This window comes from Gossypium raimondii, chromosome 11, assembly GCF_025698545.1.
Source record: "Gossypium raimondii isolate GPD5lz chromosome 11, ASM2569854v1, whole genome shotgun sequence".
Taxonomy (NCBI): domain Eukaryota; kingdom Viridiplantae; phylum Streptophyta; class Magnoliopsida; order Malvales; family Malvaceae; genus Gossypium; species Gossypium raimondii.
Genome location: NC_068575.1, coordinates 7707322 through 7718096, shown reverse-complemented (window position 1 = coordinate 7718096; position 10775 = coordinate 7707322). Strand labels below are relative to the sequence as shown.

Below are 10775 nucleotides of genomic sequence, written 5' to 3'. Positions count from 1 at the left end.
TTAATGCCTACTACTCAATGGACGCAAAGACACAGGTATTGCAATACAAGTGTGTCTATGTGAAGATCAATCGCTAATGGGGTTGGGGTGGATCTTCTTTTTCTTTTTTAAGATTTCATTTTATATTGTTCTAGGATGGTTTGCTTCATGGTGCATCCCATCATCTAATCAGGTCAATGATTTTCTCTCTTGTGCTAATGAACCAATGTGGAGTAAATGACTTTGTTTGTGGTACAGCATAAAAGAGACAACAATGGTGTCCAATGGATACAGTTTTGTTACTTCACAGTAGATGAAATTGGGTGGTTGATTTACAGGGTTTCGCTTGCAATTAGTATCAAACAATGCAATCAATCCACTCATTTACAACTAATCGGAACTTTTAATCGAATCGAGCTTTCAACAATGGCATCCTCAAAAACCCCATCTTCATTGCACATCAATTCTAGAAAAGCTTTGGTGGCTGTTCAGATCAATCATGCAAAACCAGAAGTGAATGTTTCTTACAACTTTAAAAGAACCAAGATAAGATTTGAAAGTACTGCTTGTGTTGGGTTTGTACTTACCTTCTTCAAGGGCAACTTATTAGAACTGCCTGGTGAGGCTTGAGCACCGGCTGGTTTCAATATCTCGAATGAGCACATAAGAGCCTCATTGACACTCAATAGAGCACCTGCATTGTCGAATTCCCCGCCGTAGTTCGGAGCTGAAAATATCGTTACTAATCTCCGTTTAGCGAAAAACTCATAGCCATCCTCCACAACCTGCAATTCAAAACTTAGAAAAAAAATGCTCCATTGTATATTCGAAAGTACAAGAAACTATAGCTTACTTGATGACCACGGCATATGAGATCAAGGTCATTCTTCTGCAAAAACTCAGCAACTACATCAGCTCCGAAAGTACACGAGATTCCTCGGTCACTGTCCGCCCACCCTTTGACCTTAGAATCAGGATCCGACCAAAGAAGATCGCAGAGAAGACCGTTATCCGGGATTTCGGTCGGCCTTCTAATATTGTTTATTTGATCCAAATTTTCCAGTTCCGGAGACAACCCTCCATGCATACAAAGTATCTTCCCATCAATAAGTGCAGCCACAGGCAAACTGTTGAAGCAATCTGTGAATACTCTCCAAAGCCTAACGTTAAACCTTCTTTTACACTCATCATAAAACCCATAAATCCTATTGATCTTTGCATCTTCATGGTTTCCTTAAGAGGAAAATGTTGTCAGGGTATCTTATTTTATAGGCCAAAAGCAAACAAATTGTCTCCAAACTTTGCTTGCCTCGATCCACATAATCCCCAAGGAATAAGTAGTTTGAAGATGGAGGGTACCCTCCAAATTCAAACAGCCTTAAGAGATCTTGGTATTGCCCATGTATATCACCTGCAAATGACCTTCAACATTAGAATTGATATAAAAAAATGCATGTTCGAACCAAAAATCATCCCATTCAAACAGTCTATATACTTGGCTACAAACATTTCAACAAACTAAACATCTCCAAATTATAGTCTAATTTCTAAATTGGTCCATAAACCGTAAAACGTTCCAATATAATCATCAAACTAAGGAGGGGCTCCAATCAAGTCATTCTATTAGTATAGCTGCCAGCTTTGGCGTTGAGTGTCTGCTTGTATTCGACAGATTTAAACATGTTTAAAAACAGAACTGCATTAGATCGAAGCTGTCAATTAGTTCGGCGATTCAATTGGAATTATATGAAGTTTAGGAACTAATTTAAAATTTGGCCTATAATTTAAGGACGTGCGATGCAATTAATCCACAAAGAAATGAAAATGAATGGCTGCAGTTATCAAAAAAAGAACTTCCCTACATATTAATTCTTCTGCAATTTCCCAGAATTTTAATGAGCAAACAAAACAAATTCCAAAATTCACTTAAAAAATTGATGCCATCAAAATCCCACAAAGGAAAACCAATTATCAACAACCATAAATACTGAATAAACAAGCTTGAAACTTCATAATTTATATATAATAAGAGAAAGAGAGCTGACCACAGATTCTGATGGGAGCATGAATCTGAAGCAGATTAGGCTGTGAGAGGAAGATTTGACGAGAATTAATACAAAGCTGACGGATCTCTCCTTCAGAAAGTTGAACCTGTTTGCTTCCTTTACCTTCCAATAACCTTGTTATTATATCATCCAATACTCCTTTATCCATGCTTCCTTCCATTGTCACCTTCATCATTTTTTTCTCCAGAAATGTTCTTTGCAACAATACTTCAACTTATTTTTTAGAGATAAGAGAGAGAGAGAAAGAAAGAGAGGGCCTTGTTTGGAATTTAGAGAGAAAAAATAAATAAAACTTTGGATAAAGAACCAACCTTTACAAAAAGGGAATCGAAGAAGACAGATATTTTTAGAGTAATTTCATGGATTTTTTGCTGTCATTTTCTTTATCTCTTTTGTTTATGCCAACTGCCAATAAAAGATTCAACATGGCCAATAGTTTTGAAACCTTCAAACCCCCCCTCCCCCCTAAAAAAGAAAAAAACAAAACTTGTAAAGAAAAGAAATTGGATGCTGTAATGTATTAATACAGAGTCTTCTTAGGTTCAATTCAAGCACTCTGCTCTTTTGAATGTCAAAAGCAAAGGGTATAAAACCGCGTTTTTTGAAAAGTTCGTTTATATACAAGTGTAGAGAGATAATGGTTGAGTGATGGGGTCCAATTTCGATACCATTATACTGGAATCTTTCTGTATTTAGTTTTTTTGGGGTTTTCTTTAATGGGATCCATTTCTTTTTTTTATTACAGTTGACTTAACCAAAGGAACAGAACATTGGCTGTTGGTTGCCAACAGAGTTCTGCCATGTCAAAAGAAAGAAACTGAAAATGGGCTCCAACTATGGTTCTGTCTTAATAATATCTTCCTAATTTAATCAAGTAGATTAGGTGTCAGATGTTATTTGTTAGCTGATAAAGTTCACTCATAGTAACTTTTAAAAGGTTAGATTTTTAATTATTGCTTCAACTAGTCCATATCTATTGAAACCTTGTTCTTTGGAGACAATGAATCATAGTATATGGCTTAAGATATTTGATGTTGAAACAATGGAAGAGACCAATGACTTAAACGGTGGGAAGACATAACTACAACACAATACATTGTCAAACAAGTGTAGGAAACTAATCCTAAAAGTCACTTTCTATCTAGAAGGCACAGCAAGACTGCAACCTTGGTTTATAGAGAAGGCAAATCACTTGTAGTCAGTAAAGCAGATTGAAAGTCACTTTCAATCTAGGAAAAAAAATGGTGTGATCCCTTATATCAAGGTACCAAGAAACCAGCATGCATGCAAATGAGATGAACCGAAACAGATCGATAACTTGACACTGTGAGCAAGGGCTAACAAGTCAAACATGTTGCCTTGCTACTAAGGTTAGGAAAGAGGGATAAAAAGACAAAGGATTTGTCAAAAGATGAAAATGACATGGTATACTTTAATGTTCATCTCCAAATGTATCACCAATCATGGTCCCTTATTCCCTTTCAATCCTGAATTTCCGGGAAAGGAAAAAACATCCCCTGAATTTTATTCTAGATCTATATCCTAATACCTAGTTAATACAGAAACCACTTAACTACACAACAAAAACCTGTTCCAAACTCCATTTTATTTATTCTAAATGCATAACTAGGGGTTCAGGTATACTTCAAACACACAGTAGAAGCATCAGCATGCCAATCATAATACTGGTCAGGTCTCATTGTCCAAAGAGACCAATCCTTACTGCATCAGCAATGGAGTTTATGAAGAATCTTGTTCCAAATGTACTAAGACAGGCAATGCAAGGGAAGAAGGCTTAAGATGAAGCACAATACATGCAGAAACTATGTCTATCTGAAGCTCTAAACTAATGTTAAAGACATAGATAGACATTCAAGGTTTTAGCAAAAGGCCTTCATTATCCCTCTTCCAACCATGGAAGCATATGGCATTTTACATGCATCCCAAAGAGAATTGAACCATTCACATGCATAGCATAAACATTTTAAGACACTGTTACAAAGATTCTATGAAATAGCTACCCATTCCATATCACGATTTGATAAAAAAAAAAAGAAAAAAAAGAGAGCATAGTTTCAACTTTAAAACAATAAAACCCATAAGCATATTATCAATTTGTTAATATAAGCACAGTCCATTCCATTGATTTGCATTAAAGTTCAACAAGGATCCATAATAGTACAATCCTCTCAGACAAACTTCTGCTAATTAGAAGAAACAAGAGGGTTTTTCCAAATCTTCCTTACTTTTTGTTGATTAATATCATTGCAATTCACCCCACACCCACATTGAGGACATTCTTCAAAATTATCAACGGGGAAGCCAGCACCAGCAATCCCAACAGAAAACTCAAGATCATCCCCTCTCCTTGAGACCTCAACAATATTAACCCACATGAAGAAAAGCTTCACACTAACACCTTCCAAGCTTGCAATTTTGCCCTTTGACAAATACCCTTTAATGGTATTCTTGTATTTCAATCGGTAAGACCCTTCAATGGTGAAACTACAACTACCGTTCAAAAAAGCAGAGAATTTTCCCGACGAATGGTCGAAGTCATAGCCCACAACACCTTTTGGGAGAATACCAATTGGAAAACCGAAGTCTTTGAGAACTTCATATGCTGTTGGATTGTTGTTTTCAAGGGCGATTGTTTCCGGGACAAAAGATTGTGGAACGAGAAGAAAAAGGAAGAGAAAATTTGATGAAAATATGAATCTTTGAATTGAGAAAAAACCCATTTCTCAAATTCTATTTCTTTTTCCCTGTTGTAGTAATGATCTTTGTTTGTCCTTAGATTAGATGTATTTCAATATAAGTGGTGTTTTTTTTTTTTTGAAACCAGAAATGAAAGTAAGACAGCCATGAATTTGTCCTAATCAAATGATTCCTTCAACGGCAAGATATCTGGAATTTTATTGTTATAATAATATTACTATATTAAGTGGTTCTGGGTTAGGCCAGTTTAGATTAGTTCTTGGTGACTTTGGGCTAGTTTTTTGTACTTAAGCCAGCCCAAGACCATTATAAGATCTACCCATCATATTATAAAAAATACGAGTTGCAGTGATAAAGCATGTTGTCTTTTAGGGAAGAGTATATGTTTGAACTTTGAGTGTGGTATTATCATAAACTTTAAATTTGAATGTATGTTTGTTTTTCTTAATCCTTTTAAACTTTGATTTACTATATGTTTGTTTCTCAGCGGCAGTGTTAGTCTCCGGGCTGGCTACGACCTACCTTTTTCTTCCTCCCACCAATCACTTTTTTCTTTCTTTTGTTCGTTAAAACTCCACCATCCACCAGTAGTTTTTCTTGAAAAATGGGTGGTTTTTCTTCAGCTTTTTAATCTGTTTCCTGTTTAAAGAGTATTTCAGAATAATAAATGATTTCACGAGTCGATTTTGACCCATGTTATCTTAAGTTTTATTTGTTCTTTAGTTTGTTTTTCCATTGTTTAATAAGTCTTCAGTTTTAGAAGTTTTTGTCTGCTCTTGTAGCACGTTTTTTAGTCTTGCTTATGCATGGAATCTTAGTTTTACAAGTGATTTTAGCAATGATTTTGTAGTCATCTTCTTTAGTTTGGTGAACGCTCAATTCTTTTGTCAATTTTTGCTCGCCGCTTTGGATCATCCGAGGCTGATTTCCTTATTGTATTAAGCACTTGCAATCGCTCGAGGTATTTTGCTTTTGAGTTGTGACAAAAACCAATTGTCAACATATTATAATATTCTATTGATGTTGAGGTTAAAACCTTTGTTGTGTTGGTGAAATTTATTCTTTAACATCTACGACAAGTGTTTATTTTTATTTTTCTCTGAATTATATAATTCCATTCATTAAATGAATTAATTCGAAATATTATATCAAAGTTTTAATCTATTTTTTATTTTACAGATTACTTGAAACACATCCCACCCGGTCTATTAACCCACCGTGAACAAACCTCACCACATTATTTAATATTTTAATTATTGTACAAACAAATGATTAGTTGGATAATCATTAGTCATATCACTAAATAGATAATCAAACAACCTAATCATTTAATTATTGAGGAGATAATCATTTAATTATTTAACATGAGGCTCTCATTCTGCCATCCATCATCAACATGATCAGATGTTGTCTTTGATTGTTTAGGTTTCCAATATATTGCATAAAGCACCAACTGAGTTGTTCCAAGAACAAACCCACTCCCATTTGGTATCTGTCCAAAAAAAAAAAAAAATCCATTATTTTATAACATTAAGATAGGGATGGACATTAAATGAAAATAATATATATATAGGTGATGATGGCAGGCAACTCACTCCAATAAACCAGTCATTAGTAAGCACTGCATAAACAGTCCAGGTTAACCCATTGATGAAAAGGATGAAAGACAGGAGGAATGGCATGTACTCCACACTCTTTGTACTCACCACTGTTTTCTGCACTTCTCAACACACACGATTGTAAAATCATGAATGCATTAATTTGGAGTAGAATTATTTGTCACATTTATTTAAAAAATAGAGTAAATTAGTCTTTATATATTAAATTCAAAAGTAATTTAATTTTTCTATTAAAATTTTATCAACTGATGTATAGAATTAATTTATTCATTTTTTAGTAGAGGACGGACTCTTATTATAAGTGCCTCTACGATACTTTTATCTCAAATTGATTTAGGTTAAGATATTAATTATAACCAATATCATTTATTACTACATCAATATCAATTTCGTATTTAAGAATTATACTACTTATTAAATATTGGAATTTTAATCAATGTTTAAGAAAACCTAGACAAAAATATTGTCAAAGTTTGGACAAAGATTAAGCTTAGCTAAAACAAAAGTCAAATTTGACTTTGATAAGTACTAGGCTCAAACCAGATCTAATTTGGTCTCTTATATTTATCAAATTAAACATCTCCCACATGTAATGCTAGATCTTATTCAAAAAACTTGGAATGATTTTTATTCAAATGGGGTTTGGCTAAGATTAACTTTGAATCACTACATGCAATAACGTCTGGAAAAAAAAACAAGAGTTTAGAAGTGATATACCATGATAGAAAGAGGTGAACCATAGGTTGCAACACTGAAAAGCAGAGACAAGAATCCTGAAACATCGATTTGCATTTCTCTATTACAAAAAATCTGAGTAACCAACACGGCTCCTATTGGGAACACCACATCCAACACTCCGAAAAGTGTCGCAGTTATAGCCTGGAATTTTCCCAGAATCCAAACACAACATGATTATTGCTTAGTTTAAGAATATATGATCAATCTATATGAAAGGATCAATGGAAATTACCAACTTACTCTCGTCCTGGGAGGTGCAAAGATGAGGAATATGGTCACATATACAAGCTCAAGGACGGCACCGAAGCCATTAATGGTGGCTACCAGTATACTGTTAGGCTTCACAATTCCATAGTAAACCCACATATATCCATTTAATAGTTTGACAACGTAAGGAAGACAATCGAATTCCTCGGTGGATCGACGCTGCATGATGTACCAGAATGTTTTGCTGGAAAATATGACAGTGAAATGATTCACAAAACAAAGCATGGTTTTTCCCATAAGTGTCATAAAAATGTAAGAGACAGGTACATAGTACTTACGCTGGAGCCAGGTAAACCAGACCTGTCGTAATGTTGCCTGCAAAAAACATATAATCTTACAATCATGACATTCTTACGAAGTCGCAATGCATTAATCAAAAACTAAAACGAGTTATTGGTATTACCTAGCAACCCAAAAATGGTTATTAAACTAACCATGTTGGAGAAAAATATTAAACTAACAATGGAACTTTGCGATGTTTTGCTTTGGAGATGAAACTTCTATGCAGTGAGTTATTGTGGGATCTAAATGGTGATGGAAAAGTATAAAAATATCAGATTGATCCACTGAAGTAAATGATATATCAACCTCTCTTTCGGCTTTCTGATCTTTAATTGCATATATATATATATATATATATATATATACATGTATATATGTGTGTATGTATATATTCTTTTGGTGAAAACCGGAAAGGGAAACGAAAGTGATCGGACTATATGATAACAGAGATGAATGAATTATTAAAGGCAAACAATAAAAGTATAATTATTTGGTGAAAATGGAATAAAAATATAAATATGTGATAAAAAATATTAAATTGGTCCAATGTCATGAGTTGCGGATCAAAACCTGGGATGAATGTACATTAATTGTCCCATTGAGGTCAACTGATAAAATGAACTAATTCGATTCATGGAATATATAAAGAAAATTATTTTATTTGAAGTCAATTAAACTAAAATTACCTTGAATAAAATGTGTAGATTAAATTTAGGAGAGCTTTTATTATTTGTAATACTATTATTTTATTCAATTAAAGTTGTTTTTATCTTTTTAAGATATTTTCACTTTAACTTTTAGATAGACGGATTTGAAAGAAGAAAAAAGGAATAAAATCTGGCGATTTAGTGTGATAAAAGATTATGATTTGACTCAATTTGCTTTTGTCAAGTAAAGCCAAACAATATAAGTTTGGATGTTTTCTGACTCAAAGTCAAAGATCATGATTTAGACTAATCAGCGGCTTCCACTTTTCCTAACTCTTTTGTCTTTGCCTCACATTAATTGGATGGAAGGGTGAATAAAATTTAATTTAATTGAAAAAAAGAGAGTTAAATTTTGAATTATTTAAATTGAATTAATCGAGTTAATTAAATCAATTTTAGTTTTTTTTGAACTTTAAATTCGAATCAAGTTCAATTTTTGAATTTAAATAACTCTAATTCGAATAAACTAAATACCAAAGCCTTTTACTTCCTTTCCTTCAACCCCCTCAAACCCATTTATTTTCTCCCAATCCCAAAACTTTTTTCCTTTTACTTTCCTTTCAAACTTTTTACTCTACCATCGAAAATTTTACTTCCCCAAACCCTTAAATTTTCATTTTACTTTTGTCGAAACCAATTTTGTTGATTTCGAAAAAAGCGGGATCGACTTTGAAAATAAAAATAAGGAGTCGCCACCGATCTTTTATTGAGATGTGATCGGATCACCTTGAAAATAATTTTGGGTCTGCGAATTTTGAGAAAACAGGTTCGGGAGTCGGTTACGCACGAGAAAGGGTTAGCACCCTCGTGACGCCCAAAATTGGTACCGAATCGATTGTTTAATGTCTTAATGTCGAAACTTTGAAAAGATTTTAAAATACGATCCGTTGAAAAGAAAATTTGAGTAAAATGAATTGGACGATGAGATTCACTTATTTCAAAGAAATAGATCGTTACACTTAGTAAGTTAGAGTGCAACATTTTAAATCCTCAAAATTAAATTTATCTCTCGACTTTTAAAACCTATGCATTTTGAGAAGGATATCCGATTATTTGGGTCAAATGAGAAAATCAAAACCCAGTAAGTTAGGGTTCGATTTCACAAAATTCCTAAATATCGAGCATTGCCTTTATTTTTAAAATCCTCGTCTCGAGAAAATAACATGTCATATCCAATGCGTTAGGACACAACGTGTCGAATTCCCGAGAATGGGTTTTTATTTGAAATTTGTATGTTAAAAAAATTTCGATTATTTAGATTCGACGAGGAAAATTGGAACCCAATACGTTAGGGCTCAATTCTCTCGAGGATTCCAAACTTCGAGTATTTTGAATATTTTTGAATAAATTGGTTTTGATACTTAAATGATATGAAACATAACCTTTTAAGCGAATAAAATCCAATAGAATAATAATGTACAATACGAATTGATAATTCGTAAATTGAAATGTACACCAATGAACAATAAGCAATTAATAAACAAAATACCGTATTTATATATATATATATACACATATATATGAAAGTATACATACAAAGAAAAATAAATACACATGTATGAAAGTTTAGAATAAATCAAAATAGAATTGAAATAAATACTATATAAATAAATTTGAAAGAAAACCAAAATACATAAAACGATATATGTATTAATTTGAACAAATCATACGTATAAAATGATAATCTTAATATAAATAATAATATATATATTCATATATACAAGAGGTTGAAATAAACAAAGAAGGTAATAAAATAGGGTTTTAAAAATACATGACCAATTTAAATAGTACATGACAATGAGTTTTAAATGACTAATATAAATTGATTTCAAACCGATAGTATAGGATAATTTTTAAAATAATTAATAAATAAAATAAAATAATGCACAAAGCAACTAAACATAATAATTTACAAAGAAAATTGAAATAATCATGTAAAAGTTTAAAGTAATATATATATATATATATATATATATATGAGAAATTAAAAAAATAAAACCAATTAAAGATAAACAGAGGAAGAAACAAATTTTCAAATTAACTAATATGTATATGCTAAAAAAATAAGAAAAATATGAAAAGCCGTATTTAATCTAAATAATAGGATAATAAGTAGTCAAATAAATTAATAAGTAAAGTTTAAATAAAATAACAGTATAATATAAAAATAAAAATAAAAATAAAATAAAATAAAAATAATATTAGCATAAAAATATTAAACGGATTGATAAATCATAAACAAATCAATTAAAAGGACTACATCGAAATCAAGACTAAATTACAAGAAAAAAACAAAAATAAAACAAAACGGGGGGCCAGAATATAATGCGTGAATAACATGAGGGCCAAATGGGAAATATTCCCTTCCCTCAAAACGCAGTGCCTTGACATGGATTAAA

At 32.3% G+C, this 10775-nt stretch overlaps 3 protein-coding genes across 3 annotated transcripts; all 3 read right to left on the bottom strand.

Annotated features, from left to right (window-relative positions):
- Positions 1-208: 208 nt before the first annotated feature.
- On the bottom strand, positions 209-2561 carry LOC105761065 (serine/threonine-protein phosphatase PP1 isozyme 9). Its single transcript, XM_012578730.2, is given in 5 exon segments — positions 209-463; positions 567-764; positions 833-1214; positions 1216-1390; positions 2025-2561. Coding segments are annotated over 5 exon segments (969 nt in total). The 5' UTR covers positions 2221-2561; the 3' UTR covers positions 209-445.
- A 1598-nt stretch (positions 2562-4159) lies between these two features.
- LOC105761067 (uncharacterized protein At5g01610) lies at positions 4160-4896 on the bottom strand. The gene has a single exon (XM_012578733.2). It carries the CDS (start codon positions 4784-4786, stop codon positions 4250-4252), a length of 537 nt encoding a protein of 178 aa, XP_012434187.1. The 5' UTR covers positions 4787-4896; the 3' UTR covers positions 4160-4249.
- A 984-nt stretch (positions 4897-5880) lies between these two features.
- On the bottom strand, positions 5881-8033 carry LOC105761066 (bidirectional sugar transporter SWEET17). Its single transcript, XM_012578731.2, has 6 exons — positions 7791-8033; positions 7666-7702; positions 7361-7571; positions 7100-7261; positions 6359-6478; positions 5881-6255 (listed from the first exon to the last, which is right to left on the bottom strand). The coding sequence occupies exons 1-6, from the start codon at positions 7822-7824 to the stop codon at positions 6115-6117; spliced, it is 705 nt and encodes a 234-aa protein (XP_012434185.1). The 5' UTR covers positions 7825-8033; the 3' UTR covers positions 5881-6114.
- Positions 8034-10775: the final 2742 nt, after the last annotated feature.

Excerpts from the sequence above, each read along its gene's own strand:
- LOC105761067 (XM_012578733.2), bottom strand. The coding sequence starts at position 4,786 with ATGGGTTTTTTCTCAATTCAAAGATTCATATTTTCATCAAATTTTCTC.
- LOC105761066 (XM_012578731.2), bottom strand. The coding sequence starts at position 7,824 with ATGGTTAGTTTAATAACCATTTTTGGGTTGCTAG. Across the intron at positions 7,703-7,790 it reads AACCATTTTTGGGTTGCTAG|GCAACATTACGACAGGTCTG; the intron begins GTAATACCAATA and ends TGTTTTTTGCAG. Across the intron at positions 7,572-7,665 it reads CTGGTTTACCTGGCTCCAGC|CAAAACATTCTGGTACATCA; the intron begins GTAAGTACTATG and ends CATATTTTCCAG.